Source organism: Nanorana parkeri, unplaced genomic scaffold (genome assembly GCF_000935625.1).
Source record: "Nanorana parkeri isolate BGI_ZX_2015 unplaced genomic scaffold, ASM93562v1 scaffold231, whole genome shotgun sequence".
Lineage (NCBI taxonomy): Eukaryota > Metazoa > Chordata > Amphibia > Anura > Dicroglossidae > Nanorana > Nanorana parkeri.
This window is the reverse complement of record NW_017306499.1, coordinates 346,069-368,235: the sequence shown is the minus strand read 5'-3', so window position 1 is coordinate 368,235 and position 22,167 is coordinate 346,069. Positions and strand designations below refer to the sequence as shown.

Sequence of the window (22,167 nt, the reverse complement as noted above, 5' to 3'; positions counted from 1 at the left end):
TCCTATGGGCTGTGGCTGCCTGATTTAGGCAGGTATAATTCTGAGGTGGTGGTTGGGGGGCAAAAGGATAACTGTACGTTCTCTTAAGGTGAAACAATATATCTCCATTCTGAAGAGGTATGCCATGCTGTATCCGGACCCGCCCCTGTGCTTACATGCCCACCACTTGGTAGATTATGCCATCATGGGAGTGTTGAGGAAAGGTGCATTGCATCCACTGCAGGGCTCCTGTTATCGCGTGGTTGCTTACAGCCATGGTCATAGCGAAGGGGTTGAGAGATGATCACGTTGGCTCCCAGCTGCTAATCTTTGTCTCCTTAAAATTCAGTTTGTGTTGGAGAGATTTTTAATTTTTTTTTGGTGGGGTGTGGTTAAACAATCTGCCTGCTCGATTCTCCTGTCATAGAGTAACATGGCTGCCTGTTTCATTTGTAGACTAAATTTGAAGCCACAGAAGACGTGTACACTGCCAGGAAGAAACAGCACCAGACGATGATGCATTATTTCTGCGCACTGAATACCATCCAGTACAAGAAGAAAATTGCAATATTGGAACCTCTTTTAGGTTATATGCAGGCTCAGGTAAGCCCCATAACTTCAAGAGTACAAATGCATGCTGTTTGAATGTCAGCCTTTCTGGGCATTATTAATGCTGGTATATTGTAGTGATTTATAAGTTAACAGGACCAGGCAAGTCATTTAAAGTGAACCCCCCTTGGGTTTAGAAGTTCAGTGTTTTGCATACACTGGTTATAGTGTTTGTAACTTTTGGACCAGTGAGGTCATCCCAAGCTTAGAGTGAGAGCAGAGTTACACTATAGGTCCCAAATTTTGTGACATATAAAGGGTTAGTTCACCTTTTAATTTTCTATAAAAAGGTGAGCTAACCCTTTTAAATGACATAAAATTTGTCTCACAACACCAGTCCACACACCACTTCTCTGTGATTATGAACCTGTGACAATGCTGACCAATGAGAATCTCCTAGTCTACTTTCTTCTGGAGCAGCATCCGAGAAGAAAGATTCTCACTAGTCACTTCAGTCATGTGCCCGTATGAACCAACAACAGTCCTGCCCCCATTGCAACCATTATGTTGCTATACAACCTGCGGGGCTGTATGGTAACATTTTCAAGTTTCCTAACTGTTATACTGGCTGGGAGGGGGCGGCAGGTGAGGGGCATCATATGTGGGGACTTTGGGGTGGGGGTTACTGAGTTAGTTCACCTTTTTTAAGTTTTTTTTGGTGAAAAGGTGAACTATCACTTAAGGGGACAGTTTATATTCCCACACTTAACTTTTTCATAAAGAATGATAAGATTTATTGTTGTAAATGTTTTCCATGTGTAAAAATGTTAAATTTCCACTGGACTACGGTGGGGGAGGGTGGATTCATCCATTTGATGGCTATGGGTTTATGGGCCGTAACACACACACATAAATGTATTTTGGCAATGTATTTTGCTCATTGCTTGTTCCGCTTGAATAACAGAATACTGTAAATCTCATCAAATGTTTTATGCTATTTTTATATACATAGATAAGTTTTTTCAAAATGGGCTCTGAAAACCTTAATGACCAGTTAGAAGAGTTCCTGTCCAACATCTCAACTAGCGTGCAAAAGTAAGTATTAAGTGAACAATTTCTTTAATATTTATCTTTTTCATTTTTTTTCCAGTCTAAATGGACAGCCATATTTGTTGATTACATATATATGCTGTGCTTGCTGTATGGCACTCAGCACAGTGATTGCCTATTACCATCTCAGTCCAAATCTTTGTACAATTCTGTCAGAAGAGTTTTATTCTAAGATTTAAATTGACTTGATGAAGTGTTCTACCTCAGGCTACACAGTCTGGAGTCTACTCCCTCCAGGTGGATAATACTTCAAGGTGCACTCCACCCAAAAAGGGTATGATAGTTTCTAGTAGATGATGGAGACTTATCTCACCTGACAAGTTTTATCCTTTGGACACTTTATTGGTGAGGTCTACACACTGACTATGACCAGGAAGATCTCCTTGTTGAAGTATCCAAGATGTAATAGATGCCAAGGGCGGATTCAGCCCACCTGGCTTTGCCTATAAATAACAAATCACTTTTGGTCAGACCGACCCTTTTGGTTGATATTCTTACTACAGTCATTCAGCAAGGATGCTGACTGCACATGCTGTAGACATAAAAAGGGTCACAAAAATGGCACATCAAGCATGTAAAAATATACAGTGGTTACATGATTATTAGATTAACAGTGCAAAATGAATTTTACATATAATTGGTAACTTTCTTTTTATAAGTTGTCTCATATTTTATTTTGCGTTTACAGACAATTCCAGAATAAATATTTTTTTTTTTTAAACTCTTATTTGTGATAACTATACAATCTTGTTTGTAGTTGAGCTGATTCTGTAAATATGAGCTTCTTCTGTCCCACAACTATCAGTTTTTTAGAGGGTTTTGATTGATGAACAGGATTGAGAGGTAACCTGTAATATCTCTGTGTCAGTGTCCGCCGGGAGATGGACAATGATGTGGAAAACATGCAGCAGACCATTCAGGACATGGAAGTGGCCAGCGAACCTTTATATTTGCCAGATCCAGACCCAAAGAAACTTCCCATCAACCGCAATTTAACCCGCAAAGCCGGCTACCTCAACATCCGCAGGTACGAGAATACTTATGGCTTACACATTTTTCACATCATAGCGCATGAATTAGTGTACACATAACAAGACTTAACCGGCATGTTTGTTTTTGTTTTTTTTTAATTGTGATGCTCCATGCTGCATTTTTAATCCCTTTTTTTTTGTTTTATATTTTTTATTAACAAACTCTGCAGTGGATTGCCACACATTTTTGCACTGCAGGAGCATTTTTTTTTTGTTTTTTTTGTTCAGTGCAAACCAACACAGTGTGTTGTCCAGTAGTAGTGGTAGCAGTCATCACAAAAATGGTGTTTGTATTAGTGTCCTGTGATTTACTTTAGGCAGTAGATATTGCTTTTGGAAGAATACAAATAATTATAACATGAGGATTTTGGCATCGTCATCCTACGCATACTGTGTGGGTTGTATGCGCAGAAGACTGAGTTGATAGACTCAGACTTCACTTTTCCTGGCTAGGTGCTGCAAGGTGCTGGGTCTTCCTTGAGACTTCCTACTAGTTACACATGCCTAAAACAGCTCCCACAGAAATATTTGTGACAGTAATAATTATGTGTCCAGACCACCTCAGCAGACCCTACAAGTCATATTTAGTCATAAAAGCTCCAATGCAAACATTTTCTCTTGATATCTTCTTATAGCTCATGATTTAGCGGCATCTATTAATAGCGATTATAGATAACTAAGTGAATGCAATAGAACCTTTTGCCAAATACTGTAAAGTGCATTGAGTTGTAATATATGGGATTATAGATTTGTTGAACTGTCACTGAATTGCTTTCTAGATGTTTAACATGCTGTATGCTAGTACCTTAATATTCAATCTTTGTTGGCATGATCTTAATGAATATATACAAGGAGAAACTCCCTCTCGTTCTTGTCTCTAGCCAATAAAATGTAATGAGCATATTTAATAACATATTAAAAGAGGAATGGCATAGCAGCCAAATAGATTTTTTTTTTTTATTGCAGCTTTAGAAATGCATCCGAACGGTTGCCATAAATGCTAAGCAATCTTTTTTCATTTAGAAATTTTTTGATACGTATGATCCATTGTCTTTGCAGCATTACTGTTCCTTTTCTAGATTTAGTCTAACTGATTATTTTTCCTGTTTCAGTAAGACGGGGCTGGTGTCCTCATCTTGGGAACGCCAGTATTTCTTCACTCAGGGGGGTAATCTCATGAGCCAAGCCCGAGGCGATGTAGCAGGCGGTCTAGTCATGGATATCGACAACTGCTCTGTTATGGCTGTGGACTCTGAAGATCGGAGATACTGCTTCCAGATCACCTCCTTTAATGGCAAAAAGTTGGTATTTAAATAAATAAATTAAACAACTTAAATATTTACCTACAATTCTTGATGCTTTAAAATCCTATAATGCTTCAAATGTATATGCCATATGACTATGCAAGTACTTCATTATGGTGACTTTCCTTTTATATTCAGGTCTGTAATTTTACAAGCAGAGAGCAAAAAGGACAGCGAAGAGGTAAAATGAAGTGTGTGTGTGTGTGTGTGTCGTTCAAAAATCTTTTTGTTCTTATTCTGAAGGCTGCACATTTTAGGGATTTCTTTTCGCTAACCTGCCATATTTATCCAGTGGGGGGAAAAAGGATGCAATTGATAAACTGTTGGAAATGCATGCACATGCATGAAATCAGTCCACCAAGACTTTTGTTACAAATCTGCTGTTGATCCAACATCACTGACTGTCACAAGTTACACCCAAAATATCTTAGGTGTTCATTATTTTTCAAACTGACAGCTGTGTCCCACTCTGTGCCTCAGCAACCCAGATAATGACTTCTGTGTAAATGAAGCCTGTTAACAGAACGGTATTTGCAGTCTTCGTTCATTATCATTTCATAATAGTAACACCGTTACAATGTATTTTGATTAGTTCTTTGGCGTGCAAGAATTATTTCCGTTTAACACCTTTTATTATGACAAACTGGAAGGTTGACCTAAGCCTGAAAACTTGGATGAAATGTAAAATGCTGGTGCTCAGTAATGGCTCTATCCACCTTGATCCTGAGCATATATAAACACAGGTTCCGGCATATAGCTTCATGTGCCCATCCTTTATTGAATATCAGCTGAACAGTTCACATCACAAAGCTTACTAACTTGTTTCAGCCAAACATGGCCTTATTCATAGCTATGACCAAGGCTATGTGTGGCTGAAACGCGTTAGCCGGTTTTATGATGTGAACTGTTCATGTGTCCTATGGCCAATTTTGGGTATGGTAGTTTTCTGCGATTTCGCGGGTGTGCGCAATTTTAAAGCTTTACATGTTTGGTGTCTATTTAGCCGACGTTACCCGATCTTTTATATTTTACCAAAAAACTGGTTAATAATAAGTGTTTCCTAACATAATGTAAAAAAAAACTTTTTTTTTTCAAAATTTTCTGTAATTTTTCCTAATTATAATAATAAAATATAACCCCCCGTGGTGTTTAAATACCACCAAAATAAAGCTCTATCTGTCCCCAAAAAATGGTATAAAATTCATTTCAGTACAGCGTTGCATGACGGAATAAACGTCAGTCAAAGTACCGCAGCGCTGAACACTGAAAAATGGACTGGCCAGGAAGGGGGTCTAAACACCTGGTCTTGAAGTGGTTAATAAAGGATTGCAGCATGAAGCTGTGTGCTGGAACCTGTTATATCACTATTATTAATCCTTATGTAACCGTAATCAGCTCTAAGTATTTCCTTCCTCTTCTTCCATTGGCTAATTTGTGTGTGTATTTAATATTGTACATTTGAGAGACCAGAAAAAAAGCTTATTTTTTAATTTTGCTACATCTTAACAAATATAACATTATAGAAAAGTTATTGAATTGTTTCTCTCGAAGCTCAAATGTAAAAATTGCTCTGGGCCTGAAGGGGGTTATTTCAGTTGTGCGAGAAACAGAAGTACATTTGTATTCTATATTAACCTTCGTTATTTGTGAAGAATTTAATAAAAGACATATTAGAATGCTGCCTGATATCTATGGGTGCACAATGTTTATTTCTATGTTTTTTGTTTTGTTTTTTCTCTCCTTGCTCAGTGGATAAGTACAATAAATAACATCTCTAAACGCATCTATCTAACGGAAAACCCAGAGGTGAGTTCCATTCCACGGAGAAAAAAGTAAATGATTTGGATTACACAGATGTGCCTCTAATAAATATCTGTTAAAATGACTCTGCCACTACAACAAAAACATTGGCCAAACATCGCCCTGCTAAGGAAGACGATTTATACTCGCCTATCCCACTATCTTCTGCAGAGATGCAGCCTTTGGCTGAATTTCTACCTCCTATATTTCTGTGTGCCCTACCACAAACTGTGGTTCCATCTGCAGACCCCTACATCATTACTGCGTCCTTTAGTAATATAGGGGCAAGAGGGTGGACCACAGCACTAACCCAGAAATGTGTCAGATGTGAAGATTCTGCTCTTAAACTGAACAAAGATCAGAAAAACTGGTGGAAGGATAGGAGAGTGAACGGTTTTCTTTTGCTGGGTGACTTTTGGGTGCAGTTTGTTTTGTGGAACTCCTAGAAAAGCGTTTTCTTTAAACATGCCTCTGGAGTTCTAAGCCTTTCCAATCTTTTTTCATTCCAGGAAACTGCTGCGAGAGTAAACCAAAGTGCTCTGGAAGCAGTGACACCATCTCCATCTTTCCAGCAGAGACATGAGAGCATGAGGCCGGTGTAAGTTAATCACACATGTGACATTTGATCGTCCATGACAATGGTTTCCAGTATCATATGAACGGTGCTGCAGAGTTTTCTATCCTTACTCTGCTTTACAAGCCTTAAAGGGAAACTATAGTTTTATTTTAAGGTAGCTGTATTTGGAGGTGTTTTTGCATTATGCACCTTAAAGTGAACTAAGCCATTCTTCTTGCTCTCTTATCTAACCGTTTCTGTGCATAGAGGCTGTTGTAAGCTTGTTATTATTCCCCTTCTTATGTTCTTCTTCAATCCCTAGATAGAAGCTTTAAAATTATGTGTAAAGAAAATCTACTTTACTTTTTTCTTTTCCTTCCATCTATTGACAGACCTTAAAACAATAGACAAAAATAGTAGTTCCAGCCAATTAGGAAAGGCATAGTGAAGCCATTGTATCCAGACAGACTGTGTAAGAACTGATTTTACCTTTTAAAAGGCCACTTACCAGTCTTAAGTTTTCACAGATTCTATCGGAAGGATTGCTAGAGAACTGTGACCTTGAAGAGTGAGCAATGAAAAGCGTACAGCAGCTTCTGTGTACCAGTACTGTAAGATAGCATAGCAAAACAAATGGCATGGGTAACTTTAAAGTAGTCTTTCATTCTCGCGCACTTGTTTTTTGTTTTCTTTTTGCTATTGTTTAGCAAGTAGAGAATTGTAGATCAGACACAAGAGGCAAAGAGTCTAGCTACTGCAACAGGGAATGCCTCGTTCTCAGTGAGCCCAAGCAAATTTCGTCCAGTTGTTGATAAACTGGCCTAAATTTGCTCCATGGGTGGTCCTCTCAGCAACCTCCCATCCAACATCCTATCAGGAGCATCCCCCCCCTCCTCTCAGCAGCATCCCTCCCAAAATCAAAGAAACCAGGCGGACAATTCTCTGTTAAGCAGTGACTGCAGCCAATTGTATACAGTAACTGTTTATGTATTCTGACAGCTGTGGGCACTGGGGCCACAGCAAGAGGTTCCATGGATTGAGGAATCTGTTAGGTCCCGTTCACACTGCCGTATAATAGATGCGTGCAGCATTTGCAAATAAATGGCTCCATACACACAGCTGCGTATGGGGCGTAAAGATCCGCAAACAAAATTGAACCGAGATGCATCCGGGTGTGGAATTTCTGCGTATCTTATGCGCAGATATACGCGTGTGTGTGTGTGTGTGTGTGTGTAAGCACAGCTGTTGTGTAGCACCGCAAAACAGAAAGAAAAGCCTGAGTATGTCATATCCTAATATGGCTGCCTCCTTGTACATATCTAATTACAGACATGTCGAAAAAAGGTTATTAAAAAAAATGATTACTATCCAGCTGGTTCTTTTTACACTAATATCTCTAAACTATTAAAAACGACTCTAAAATAATTCCTTCACCTAAAAATGTAACTTGAAAAGTGGCCAAGACACGATGCAGCCAACACTGTATTTGTGTGCTTTCTGCTCATTTTCATGTGTGTGGTCACCTGAGCCTTAGCAAAGCTTGTTTATTGCTGCATGATCTAATGAAGGGATCATTGTAGGGATTGCATTGCCGTTTGTCCCTGAAAGTGGGCACAGATTCTTGTCATTGCCAGAGACGGACCAAAGGGCAGCATGTTAAACCTCTGCTATGTCTGAATATAGACCGGAGCTTTCTTGTGTGTTTACTTGGAAGCAGAAGACTTAGGATAGATCTTCCCTAGTAATATGACATGACTGGCATTGCAGAACCGTTCAGTAATCTCCTTCTTGTGGGGTCTGGTTTATTCTTGTTTCCATGGTATCTTTTGGTGCATTTTAAAATGTTACCTGGTAAGCCAAAGGGTCTTCATGACCGCAGGTTTTCCATAGCTCCATGGCTCCCTTCTAGAGCAATTTGTGTTCTGAGATGTCTTATGACAACACAACCCGCGTGGAATCCATTGTATGATGAAAAAATTTATTCAGAGTTCATCATTCCAAAAAGTAATCTGTTGCTTAGCATCCATGGATTAATGCTTTGCTTCATCCAGTTGTTACTAGGGATGCACCGGTACTGGTTTTTCAGTATCGAGTACCGATATTTATATTTCGGTACTTCCGGTAGCATAGAGCCAGCTATCCGGGCAATCGGGTACAGGGGGGCAGCCCCACTGCAAGGAAAGACGTTTAATTTGGACTTTAGTGGTCAGCAGGAGAGGTGTCCTTCTTCATTGGTGGTCGGGGGGAAAAGAATGTCTTGTTACATTAGTGGCCAGTGTAGGGCCCCCTGTTGGGTGTTGTCCATTCTAAAACTATGAAGGCACCTTCAGGTGGAAAATCAGTCATACCAATGCTCGCTGTTCTAGAAACCCTTAGCAATCTCTGAAGGATCCTCAGATTTCTAGGGAACGCTGGTTAGGAACGGCTGGTCTGAGGTCTTCCAGCCCTGTTTGTATAAAATATCATTTATAGCTGGTTTTCTCTGGGCTGTTCTTATTATTTCACATTTTTTTTTTTCCTGCAGGCCTCCACGCTCCAACCCTCGGACCACACGTACAAACAGCACCAGTTCGGTGGGCTCTGACTCCTCTGCTCTCGCAGCTCTCTCCCTGGACTCCATTGTAGCTCCAGACACTCCCATCCAGTTTGACATCATCTCCCCAGTTAGTGAAGACCAGTCTGGACAACCCAGAACGCCGGGGCAGTCTGGCAGGTACATAACCTGAAAACTGAATCTCCTGTATGAAGAATGGAGGAAATTACCTAATGGGGGAACCTCCAATCCCTTACAGCCAAGGAAGGTGCCATCTTAGCCTCTATTTGGGTTGCGGTTGCCATGTTGCTGCACATGTGATCAGCTAGGACAGCCGCCATTGGAGGGTTTGAAAGTTCGGTTAAGAGCTGAAATAAGCACACTGGCAACCCTGACAGTTGGCATGTGTTAAAAGTAACTGTTTTGAGACATATTAAATTGGTGAGTAAAGTTCCTGTTTAAGGAATTGGCCCTAACAGTCAGATCAGATAGCGGCTGTCATGATAGTAGATTGTAGTACATGATTCAAAGAAAACCGGTATCTGGTTGGTTGCTACAGACAGTTCCTCTACTTATAAATGTTCTTCATTTATATGTAGGTGCTTTAACATAGTGTATATAAAAATCCACTTATTCCTACATTTTCTTTATTATCCTTTTCTACAGGAGAACGAACCCTTTTGGGGAATCAGGAGAAAAACCTGAAGGTAATTTATATTTGTTTTCATGTATTTGTTTATGTTTATGTTTATATAGTTATTTCTTCCGTACAAATTCACTAGTAACCATATTTTAGATGCTGCAGCACCTGTATGGAATTCCTATATCTAGTTTTAGATGTGTGGTGTACTAAGCAGCTGATTGGCCATTTGAGACCCAGCCAAACAAGTTCTGCATACACTGCTCATTTGCATCAGTTCGCTAAATCCGCATCAGTGATTAGTTCTGATTGACTTAGTCAACTGCGTTGTCATTGAATGTTCCCTGTAGCTTTTAAGTTGTTTTGTGAAATTCTTTTTTTTCCCCGCTATAGATTCAATCCTCCACCAGCTATTCATTGTACGATTTCTCGGATCCATGGAAGTAAGAACAGATGAGAACACTGAAGTTGTGTATGAAACAATGCGCCAAATCCTAGCTGCACGTGCAATTCACAATATCTTTCGGATGACCGAGTCCCACCTCCTCGTGACCTGTGACTGCTTGAAGTGAGTTGTTTTGCACATTGGCAGAATGTCATTGACTGGCTCAGTTTGCAACCTTCTGGGTCATTGTTATTCTACAAGAGTAATAATGCTTTCATAGGTAGTGTCTAGTTCATAGCATAATTGGCATTGGTGACATCCAGGATAGAAACTCTTTCTTATATATACTACGACAGGCTAAATACACAGTTTAGATTGAATTCCATCGTGCCAGGAAGTGTCTTCATGATGCTGTTAGTGACTTGTGGTGTACAGGGGCTTGCAAGAAACAGAATATGTATTTATATTACTAGTCTACACAGTAAAATACTGCAGTTTGCATGTGTGAACTTGAGAGAAATAAACCTCCAAATGAAAAATAACTCCAGAAGAAATGAACAGTTGGCTGCCATCTATGTGTAGCACTTCCCTGTACAGCAGCCATTCTGAACCAGGATTCTGTGGAACCATGAGTTTCCCCCAGAGAGGTTGCTAGGGATTCCTTGAGCAGTGGCTGATTGACCTCACTTCTGGTGGTGCCTGCGTAGTTCCAGGGCCAATGCCACTTGGCAGAACAAGCAGCATGGTACCAGTGATCCTTTTAGCTCTATGAACCTGTGGCATTCTCGCAGCCATAGTAAGGGGGGGGGGGCATTCTCCCTGCTGACCACAAATGTAAGCTGAATTTCTCTTCCGGACCCCCGATGAGTTGTTTTTTAAAGGGGTTCCCCTAGACCTGAATTTTTCTTCCGGGTCCCTCTGGTGAAAAAAGGTTATGAAATGTTGCCCTATTAATTTGGTTACAATATTTTCATAAGCACGAGAACCAGTACGTGAGCCCTGGTGTTGGTAGGTGTAGAGACCATTCTCCAGCAGGCAGACCACGCCTCATAGCATTTTGCATATTTTATTGCAGTGTGATTTACCTTGATAATATTCATTCTCTCATATGTTGTGTGTACTTTCAGATTGATTGACCCCCAAACACAAGTTACACGATTAAGGGTGAGTGTTTGTACTGTGGTTTTGTTTATATGGTGCTTCCTATCAATCAGGGCTTGTTCACACCAAGTTTAGTGAGCGAGTGCTGTGCGTTCCAGCAGCTACCACTCTGGAACGCACCGCAGTTGGTGTGAACAAGTCAGAAAATTAAAATGCCCTTTTAAAAAAGATAAAGATAATTTTATTGAGCAAGCAGCTATGTGCTCTGTGTCTCTTTGCAATGAATTTCTGGATTTGTAACATTTGAGTTTAACAAATAAAGTTTGATGTTTCCCTTTCAGTTCCCATTGCCAAACGTGGTTTTGTATGCCACGCATCAGGAAAACAAGCGGTTATTTGGGTTTGTGCTGCGTACAGCGGGAGGTCATTCAGAAGGTCGCCCTGTTTCCGTGTGCTATATTTTTGAGTCAAACAACGAGGGGGAAAAGGTACAGACAGCATGCAATGTAGCCGAATTGTTCTTTTTCTGACCATCACCTAGACCAGGGGTCAGCAACCTTGAACACTCAAAGAGCCATTTGGACCCGTTTCCCACAGAAAAGAAAAACAGTGGGGGCCACAAAACCCATTTGACATCTAAAATGAAGATAACACGTCATATATCGGTTTTTACCTTTATGCTATGTATATAGGTATATGTGGGCTTAGTAACGCACTGGACTATGGGCTTAACTGAGACCCTGCAGAGCACACCAAAGATCCTGCACAGCCCATCTGAGACTCTCTATGGTGGGCTCCAAAGGGCCTCAGGTGGGCTGGTCGCCGGGGTCCCTTTCCCTGTACCTCCTCCCAACTCCTCTTACCTGTTGCTGCTGGGGCCCGGCCTCCTCCACCCCCTCCCCTGTCACCTCTGCCATGCCGCCACTGGTACAGCTGATACTCATGTAAGAGGCCCCCTTCACATGGGTACTGGCCGTGTCCCCCCTGATGGCGGTGTTCTATCAAAGTTTGTGACTACGTTACAATGTGTGACCGGTGACGCGGTCACACATTTCAATGTAATCCCGCCCAGTTTTTTGGCGGTGGAATGTGTGACCGCCAATAGGTGAAGCATTCCAGCGCTTTCTCAGCTGTTCCAGGGCAGATCGGCATCGCAAATCTTATGTGCAGGAGAACCGATCTGCCCTGGAACAGCTGATCGGTCCTGAAATGTCACTTGACTCTGCGACTCCGATCACACATTCCACCGCACTCACAAAATCGAAGAGAAGTGACATTTCAGGACCGATCAGCTGTTCCAGGGCGGATCGGTTCTCCTGCACATAAGATTTGCAATGCTGATCTGCCCTGGACAGGGAGCCGCAGCAGGGGGATGAAAGAGCCACATGCGGCTCCGGAGCCACAGGTTGCTGACCCCTGACCTAGACCATAACATGCATAATTGCCCTTTCACAACAATTCCAGAGCTGAATTCAATGTGAAGTGACAGTCGGAACCACAAAATGAGATTTCCAGCAGCTGCCGGTGTCGGAATTGAATGTCTTCTTATCATGTGTTTGCAGATTTGTGACTCGTGTGGCCTAGCTAAGCAGATCGCACTCCACGCTGAGTTGGTATGTACATTGCTGACTTTTTAAGTTTATGTGGTGAAGGTTTCTACAATCCCTACATTAGCCTTTCCTTTTTTTACATTTTGTTTTTGTTTTTCCCAAAGGACCGAAGAGCCTCTGAGAAACAGAAGGAAATCGAGAAAGTCAAAGAAAAGCAAGAAAAGGAAATCAACAAACAGAAACAGATAGAAAAGGTAACATTCCGGTACCCTGGACCACTGGCTGCTTTAAAGTGTAATATCCTCTTTTGCAGCCAAATTGGCATAATATTTAATTTGTATATGTTCCCATTGCCATAACATAACTATAAAAAAAAATCAAAATTGCTGCTTACATTTTTAATTTATTTTTTTTCTCAAAAAACTCCTATTCTATGTAATGCTAAGGAGGGGGTTGTGGAATTATATTTCCCATAATTAACCCCATCTGCCCTGTGCTGGCAGCTCTCATTATCGGTTATCTAAATTTGAACACTGTCCTATCAAAGGGTTAAACATCTCGAGGCTTCTTGAGGTTCTGCATCGTATGTTAATGAGGAAAGCTCAGTCTGTCCACACTTTTCCCTCCACTTTCACTTTTAAATTGTTCATAGTAGCTTGCAGCTATTTCTCAAAGATGCAACTTGAAAAGGTACGGAATATTTTTTCAGAAACTATTTTCAGTTTTTCTGTGAATGGAAACGCATAATAAACATATGGTGGGGGGGCTTCTCAAATTTGACTGCAAATGTGGAACTACATTTTAAGCCCCGGGAACTAACCTGATCAAAGCACAGATTCAGTTCCTTGTGTACAATATTGAGAAGTGATGGGTAAAAAACTATCATTTTTGGTCTTGACATTTTAGTCCTTTATATCCTCCTGTAGACTAGTCATTACTTTTTCTTCAGAAAGCTTGCACTATGATTTGTTGAAAGCATAATGTGTACAAGCGATTAGATAAATAGCTCTATATGTGCTATTACCATACTGCCCGATTATGTCTAGTACTTTAAGTTAGAGGTGCACCAAAATGAAAGTTTCAAAAACGAAGCCGAAATGAAAAAAAATTTCAGGCTGAAACCATTTTTTATTTAAAAAAAAAAATGCTTGGGGGAAATATTAGGGGTCTAAACAGCCCCCTGATATTTCCTTTTAAAATAGAAAAAGAGATTGGGGACACAGAGTCCTCAATCTCTTTTTCTGCAGCCCCTGTTATAAATGAACAGGAATCCTCTATACTGAGTGTTCCTGTTCATTTATAACATGAGTGCATAGTGTGTTTACTATAACTACAACTATGAATGAACAGGAGGTGGTGTAGATCACTTCCCATTCATTCATAATTGGGGATATAGTAACCATACTCTGTCGTCAATTATGTACAATCACTCAGCGATCACTGTCTGCTTGGACCCGCTATCCTTCCAGACACGCTGTCACAGGAGGCTTAGCTGAGCTCATCCTTCAGTGGCAGCGCTGGCTGTCTCTGCCCACACACGGCTCTCTCGATCTGTGACAGGAGGCTGAGCGGTGTGGGAGGAGAGATGCCGGCCGCTCGCAGTGCTCGGCCGCCTGTGACAGTTTCTCTTCTCCCCGCTGGGACACACTGAGAGAATGAACGGTTGCACCGCTATATCTGCAAGAAAATGGCACTTTGGTATTTTGCCAAAAGTGCCATTTTCAGCCGATATGTTTCGGCAGGCGATATATTGGTGCATCCGTTCTTTAAGTATAACTGTACTTTCACTATCTATTATATCTCTTATGTTTTTGTATTTGTCCCTGCAGCCTGTGAAAAAATGATGGGCCAACTTTCCCGAAGATAATTCCTATTTTAGGCAACCTGGTCCATAATCTCCTAGCTCTACATCCTATTGTGCTTCACTGACATTGTCCCTAGTAAAAGGACAGTTCTACTTTAAAGAGGTCTTCTTACACCTCAGTGCCAACCTATATTTGACAATTTTAACAAGAAAGAGCCATGGGAGCATTTGCCACCTTTACAGTCATGCCGACCCTCCCTGTGAATACATGTGTTCCTGTCACTAATCTAATATGTTATATGTATTCTTTTTCAGATCTTTATGATCTATTGATAACTACATTTCTAAGGAGTGAATATATACAGTGGGGTCTATAATGGTATATCTATATGCTGTAAAAGAGAAATATTGGGAGAGTAGATGGCTCAAGTTCTCAAGCTATAGGAGTACTATCACAAACCCCTGATGGCTCAGATCACAGCTTCTCCCTGCAGAGAGTGGTGACGGTCAGTCATCACTCCCTGCAGGGATTTCCCCCTCCCCTATCACTGTTCCTCCAGCACTCATTGGAGGGACAGATGGGAGGGGGGTGGGCACAGCTGGCTCTGGCTCTAGAGAGGCAGAGCTAGCTGCAAATCAAGCAGCGGGATGGATCCCGACAATATTGTCAGGATCTTTCCTGGCTGCAGTGCGGCTCTGTGCTATCAGCATATAGCAAACCGTAGCCAGCTAGATGCTGACTTTGGGTCACAGGAGTATATTAGTAAATGTACTCCTGTGACCCAAGAGAGAACTAAAGCCAAAAAAGTTTGGGCTATAGTTCTCTTTTAACTGTTTTTAATACAAATGTATATAAAAACTGTATTACCATGTGGCTCAGGATCCCCTACATTTGAGCACCCCACACAAAATATAACCTTTTTTCAGGATTTTTCTGTCCATTTACATCACAGGTCCTCTTCAGCCCACTCTTCTTCCACTGGTGGGTAGATCCTAAATGCTGAAGAGAATGGTGCTGCTTTTACAGCATTCTCCTGTGATTTCAGGAACCCCCCCAACAAAAATGTTGTTACGTTTTCTGGCGGTAATGTCGCGTCTTAATGACATCAGAGGGGTGAGACCTGTCCACTCTGTCTATTCTGATTGGGCTACACTGGTTTAGAGTTGGTATATATGGTTTTGAGTTTCTTACACTGATCGTCATGTTAAGCCTCATGAAGGGGACCCTGCGCAGCCCCAAACGTGGCAATTTTTGATGTGACAAATATATGCGTGAATAAAGGACGTTTTATTTTTGAACACTATCCATTGGTGGGCTGGTGACATTTATGATATACATAGAGCAGAGCAATGACACACTGGGCTTATAGGAAGTGGGTTAAATCATGGTGGGTGTCATTCAACCAGGAAGAGGAGCAGTGATGGATGCTGACTGGATGTGTTTACATGTTACAGCACTGGAGATTAGGTGAGTATTGCAGCCGGAGCTCATTTCTTTTACTTTCATAAGAGGCTTTGGACTGAGATTGTTCCTTTCATATAAAGTATCTAGAAATGCCATGTCCTCACTGTATATAATGACTTCTTTATGTTTCTATTACTAAGGACTGATCCTACTACTGAAAACAAAGGCTTTAGGTTTTCAGCTTCTTGTGATATAGCTTCTGTTCTTCTGCCATGTTTCCTCTATCACAGGATATTGTCATTCAGAAGTCTATAATATGCTCCTCGGCTCCATCTAGTGGTGGTATTGCTGTGCGAATGGCATTCACAGAGCTTATGCAGGGCGGAAGATTTATAATTCAGCCCTTTTATGTTTGTGGGACTCGTTTTAGCCGTTTGGAATAGCGTAATAATGTTGTCCTTTTTTTGTGTGTGTGACTCCTCTACCTTGTGATCGAAACATATAAATAAAGATGATAGAAAGTGATAAGAAGAATCTGTTGCCACCAGCAACACTGACAAAGAATATTTTCTTGCCTGTTTGTTCCAGGACCTGGAGGAGCAGAGTCGCTTGATTGCCGCTTCCAGTAGACCCAACCAGGGTAGCACAGATGGACAGTTTGTGGTCCTCAACTCCAGCCAATCGGAAGACAGCGAGCTCAGTGAAGACGGAAAAAAGAAAGAGTCCGAGGCGTGAGAGCAGAAACGAGCAGAGACTTATCTGCAGTTGATGCTATGGCACAATTAGCATGTGAGACGGAGAGATATACAACACCAGAGCTCTTTTTTTAGTATTGTTTTGATTCTTCTGAAAGCCTTTTTAATGAATATATGCAGCCGTGCGTTATTTTCCCTCGAAATCCACATTTTTGCCATAGTTCTGTGACCTGTACCAGGACACGGGATTTCACTACAAAGCAATGACAGCTTTTTGTTTTTCTTTCTGCTCTGCATTTCTTCTGAAATGCTTCAACGGACTGAAGATTTTAGTATTATATGTCTTTGGGGGTTTTCTTCTGGTTTCCCTGGTCTCTAAGGTTTGTAACTGACGGTTGGAGTTGTTCTATTTTGCCTTTGTACTCTATCATTGTGTGTTTCAGAACATTGCGGACTTTGAATTGCCCTTTAAATCATTTAGGAAATATAGAAATGAAAGCGGTTCTCCAGGAAAAAGCTGCTTTCAGATAAGGGTCCAGATTTTACATCAGCCTTCAGTCCTTCATTGAAGTTATTGAGCCGAGTACTTCAAACCACTGAACAGCCCTTTCCCACTAGTGTACAAAGTAGAACTATTTCCCAGGAGACCTCTTTAGTCACAAGAATTTGTTTGTTCTCTACAGACTCTTTAGAAATATCTAATTTACAGGAAATCCGCTTTAATTGAGGGGCATGTGTGGATGATGGGGGGCTGCCACCCTTGGGCCTCCACCTCTAATCTGTTTTTGAGCAGTGCAAGAAATATTTTTGCCACGAGGTGGGTGGTGACAACTTTCTGACCCTTTTGAGATGGCTTCAAATACAAGAAAGCATTGGCAGTTCCTGATGATAATGTAAGATAGTCCAACTGATTGTGAGAAACAACTTTTGTCATCATTATGAAGTCCCTGAACTATCTCATGTTTCTTATTGATTGCTAGTGTGCATTAGATGAAGAGAACATAGGCCAAGGAATGTTGAAGAATGTTATTGAGTTCGAGCCAAAGGGAATTTCGCACAGTTGTGTATTTCGGGGCTTTGCCGCAAAAATAACTATCGATGGGATTTGATTAAATGATCCAATTTTATGTTTCAGAATTTTACAGTTTTAGACAATTTACAATTGATGGATCTCCTACAGGAAATCCTCATGAAGTTTGAATTACACAGGAATGTTCAGTGTAAGAATTGTCAACTATGCTTCGTAGGACACTTAGTGACGTCACTAGACAGAATCATGGCTGGTTAACATGCAGTAAGAAGTGCAGGAAATGGGCAGATTTCACGAAGGTGTCGCAGTGTGTTCTCTATGTATTTACATTGCTTCTCCAGGGAAGAATGACATTCGTTCTACTTACAGTGGAAGGCTTTTCAATGCATAACCAAACACTTATTAATGTTTGTGAGAAAGCCGAGGGTTTTGTGACAGCTGAGCCCTTATCTAAAGCCCTCAATCTTATCTATGTGACAGCTGAGCCCATATCTGATGTTCTAAATCTTATTTGAGTGACAGCTGAACCTGTGTCCAATGCTCTAAATCTTATCTAAGGGACAGCTAAGCCAATATCCAATGTTCTAAATCTTATCTGAATGACAGCTAAACCCTTTTCTGATGCCCCGAATCTTATGGGAGTGACAGCTGAGCCCTCATCCTATGTCCTGAATCTTATCGGAGGGACGGCTGAGCCCTCATCTTATGCCCCGAATCTTATCTGAGTGGCAGCTGAGCCCTCTTCTTATGCCCCGAATCTTATCTGAGTGGCAGCTGAGCCCTCTTCTTATGCCCCGAATCTTATCTGAGTGGCAGCTGAGCCCTCTTCTTATGCCCTGTATCTTATTCGAGTCTTTTTCCCAAGTTCAGGTGGACTGGCTATTAGGGAATGGAGTACCACATGGAAACCATACACCTGACAACCTCCCCTGATAACTAGTTCATCTCATCCTGGCTGATTTCAGTTAAGGTGCGCTCTATACGGCAATAGCCCTTTATGGTGTTTTGTTGAGATTCTTTTGTTATAAGTATATTACATGAGGATGATGTAAAGAGGTGGATGTGATCTGAGATTTCTTTATGGAGCTGGTTCAGTGAATGACCACTGGCTCGGGCAAATCTGTGCCTTGCAGATGACCTCTGTAGTATTGTAATAATGTGATCTTTTGAAGACAAGCTAAATACACATTTATTATACATATATGTGAGCTGTTTTACCCATTTTGTCATCCTGCTTAGCTAGATTTATGATCCAGGTGTGCCTACCAGACTGTACAAGCAGATCCTCCACCTCCACTGCAGCTCCTCATAGCTTGGTCAACAACAAACCTCTTTCTGCTTATTGGACAATGAGTAAGCAATAACACAATGATGAGGTCATCTCTCTGCTCAGTCTGCTCTCTTTTCACTGTCCGCACATGTGCATGACACAGAGTTTGATTGGCTTCTAGTGCTGCCCCTCCCTCTCCCAATACTCCTGCACAAGGGATTTATAGGATGGGGATTTCTAGTCAGATCCAGGTATTAACACAAGCAGCTCATCCACCATTGCAGCTCCTCACAGCTTGGTCAATAATAACTCTCTATGTTGCTTATTGGAAATTGAATGAGTAACAAAACAGTGATGAGGTAATCTCTCTGCTCATTCTGTTCTCTACTAACTCCATCACATGTGCATGACACAGAGACTGATTGGCTGCTGGTGCTGGCCCTCCCTTTCCCAGTAATCCTGCACCAGAGTTGGGATTGGGATATCTGGACAGATTAAGGTATTAGGACAAGTTGCATTGAAAAATACATCATTACATGAATGGGTGGTTTTTTACGTGTCGGCTTTAATCGTCTATCTTGTTGTGTTCTAAATGACATACAAATAGAGGGAACTGGCTTTCAAATTGTTGTTGGTTGATTCTATGTGAATGTAAGGAAGGCACTTTGTGTACTTCAGAGCAGTGTATTGGGAAGGGATTATGGAGTGATAGCTTTATCTGACCGCATGTGTTCATCACTGTATCTCCCACTGATGTAGTCATATATCTGCGTATTTCTGAATTATGGATGCAGAGAATCAACAAAATTCCCTTTTTATTTTCATGTCCATTTAATCTCCATTGTGATGTTTATGTCTAATGACGGCCATTTTCTGGCAGATCTTTTGTTGACACTGCAAAGATCCAACAATTTTTCAATAGCTGCCCCCCTCCCTTCCCCAACACTAGGTCGGCAAGTGTGGGCATTAGCTCAACGACTCAAAAATCTTTGAGTGCTTAGCAAAGCATTTGTGTGGCTGCGCCATGTTGGACTGCACCTAATGTTGTAGGTATGTCCACTTTAACTGCTCTTGTTTTCCACTCGGAGGCATAGCTGCCACTGGTGCCACGTTTCCAGTAGGGATGAACCGATACCAGTTCAGATACCAGTGCAGATACTTTTCGAGTACCAGTGCAGATACTTGGCATTTTCACGAGAACTCCCAGGGTTGCAGCGGTTGCAGCTGGGACCTGGCTCTGGCCCTCCCCCACTCTCCTGAAATCATTAGTCTGTATTGTTTTAGAAAAACTGTCACATGACAATAAACAAAAATCTATCAGTACTGGTACTTGTAAGTACTCGGCAAGTACCAGTACTCGTACTCGCAAAACTGGTATCTGTGCATCCCTATATTTTTATATTCATAAAAACAAAATCATACATTAAAACAGAGATGTACAAATCCCAGGAGCTCCGTGTGCTCCTTACAAATGACAGCTGCCTCCCTAATTTTTGCATTTTTCTCTAGTCTAGTCCTGGAGCTGGAATAGTATTGGTACTTGTACTGAGTATGGTACTTGGTATCGGTGCATCCCTAGTTTCCAGGGGCATTCCCATTGTCCATAGTTGGTCCTTGTTCTCGCTTTTTGGTGTTGACCATCTTTATGGTGGAATCACTTTGTTTTTCGGGCTGCATTCAGTTTTTGCATCCTGTGTCGGCTTTGTATGGTAGCCGTTATTAGTGTTTTTACAATTATGAAATTGTGTTTTATAAATGGATTAAAGAGACCGTATAAGAAGTCCTGCGATGGTTCAGAGTTATCTGAGGCTGCATCGCGCTCGATTGGCTGAGGGTCACATGCTCAGCAAACTATCACTGAAAGCAACTTTAAAAAATTGCCTGCTTTTTCCAGGAATTTTTTGTTTTTATTCTAGATCAAAGGTAGGCGAACTCCGGCCACACCAGGTGTGGTGCAACTACAAATCCTATTAGACATTGCAGGACTCTTGCCATGGCATGACTCCCAGAGGCAGATGCATGTTTGTAGTTTCACCACAGCTGGAGGGCCAGAGATTGCCTTCACGGTAAAAAAAAACAACAAAAAACCAGAAGGTCCTTTCCTGTAAAACCGGCACCATTGGTAAGAGGTTTTATGTCTGGTCACAGTGGGCCCAATCCACAACAGCGATAGAAAGAAGGCCTTTCTAGACTGCCTCACCAGCCAATCAGATTCCATCATTCCTTCATTGCTGAATGAGAGAAGAGGAGTGAACCTGATTGGTGGTTTTGGGGGGGAAAAAACACTATTCCGGCTTCAGACACTTTGAGAAGCGACGTGATCTATTTATTATACGACAGAAATGTCTATCAACCAAATCCTTTTAGATTTACGCTCTGGGACCTCAGAACCAACAGAATATCATTTGTGAATGTAACCCTTTGCACTAATCATTGTACATAACGCTGTTTTAATAACTATTTGTCTATAGTTTGATAAGGGAACCTAATAAATAAATATAAAGTGATGATGAATCATCCATAGTTCCATGGTGGCTTGACTGGTTTCTATTGGTGGCGGTTGGTATGTCAGGTTATATTTTTGGAAGAAGGTTATTTACTATTTCTGTTTTACCTGATTATAGGAGAGAGCTACTACAATGCATATACTGACGATCAGGGGTAGCCAAACTGCCGCCCTCCAGCTGTGGTGAAACTACAAATACTATCATGCATTTGCCTCGGTAGGCCTTGTCTGTGGCTGTCAGAGTCTTGCAATGCCTAATGGGACTTGTAGATTTATCACAGCTGGAGGGCCGCAGTGTGGCTACCCCGCGTAGATGAACGATCACACACGCATATATAGAATATAGATTTACACCTTGTGACTGATGAAAAGTGCAAGCGCTGCGCTCTGGTGACAAACCATTAAATACACAATTGTGATACATATATGTCAATGGCCTTGTGATTAGCACACTGCTACCACACAGTATGGACAGGTGACACCTTGATTTCAGGCTTCAGCATTGCTGCTTCCAGTGTCACCTCGCTGCCTCTAGCCTACTAATTGGACGGAATGATCACATTGCTGATCCATGGTCCAGTGACCTGAAAGGCAACAATACTGCAGTGCTAAACCAGGAGCTAGAGGTGTCGTCTTCTTGGCTGAGCTGTGTGCCCGAGCTATGTGAGAGGTTATATGATGAATTCCCCTGGGAAGATCTCTGGCACTTGGTTGCCTTTAGTAAGCCCATGAGAGATCTATGTCGGGCCCCTGGACTTCCCTGGAGTGTACTCCAATACAATGACAGCCACAAGCGTGGGGACACATGGATGGGAGGAGGTTTCTTCTTTTTCGGTTCCTTGTGTAGATTTAAGGTGACCCCACATCCCTGGCATCCTTGCATGGATGGAGGAACCTGTGTTACAAGGCTTCTTCACTC

At 41.6% G+C, this 22,167-nt stretch overlaps 1 protein-coding gene across 1 annotated transcript in view; it reads left to right on the top strand.

Annotated features, from left to right (window-relative positions):
• The window catches only part of APPL1 (adaptor protein, phosphotyrosine interacting with PH domain and leucine zipper 1), a 31,287-nt gene extending 14,597 nt beyond the window's left edge, over window positions 1-16,690 (top strand). Inside the window, exons 8-22 of the mRNA XM_018556275.1 lie at window positions 436-582; window positions 1,541-1,623; window positions 2,507-2,665; window positions 3,782-3,970; window positions 4,112-4,154; window positions 5,723-5,779; window positions 6,283-6,371; window positions 8,854-9,042; window positions 9,529-9,569; window positions 9,896-10,070; window positions 11,015-11,051; window positions 11,330-11,476; window positions 12,551-12,601; window positions 12,703-12,792; window positions 16,336-16,690. Of these exons, the coding sequence (XP_018411777.1) occupies window positions 436-582; window positions 1,541-1,623; window positions 2,507-2,665; window positions 3,782-3,970; window positions 4,112-4,154; window positions 5,723-5,779; window positions 6,283-6,371; window positions 8,854-9,042; window positions 9,529-9,569; window positions 9,896-10,070; window positions 11,015-11,051; window positions 11,330-11,476; window positions 12,551-12,601; window positions 12,703-12,792; window positions 16,336-16,482 (1,644 nt within the window). The 3' untranslated portion in view covers window positions 16,483-16,690. The remainder of the gene's footprint in view (window positions 1-435; window positions 583-1,540; window positions 1,624-2,506; window positions 2,666-3,781; window positions 3,971-4,111; window positions 4,155-5,722; window positions 5,780-6,282; window positions 6,372-8,853; window positions 9,043-9,528; window positions 9,570-9,895; window positions 10,071-11,014; window positions 11,052-11,329; window positions 11,477-12,550; window positions 12,602-12,702; window positions 12,793-16,335) is intronic.
• The last annotated feature ends 5,477 nt before the right edge of the window (window positions 16,691-22,167 follow it).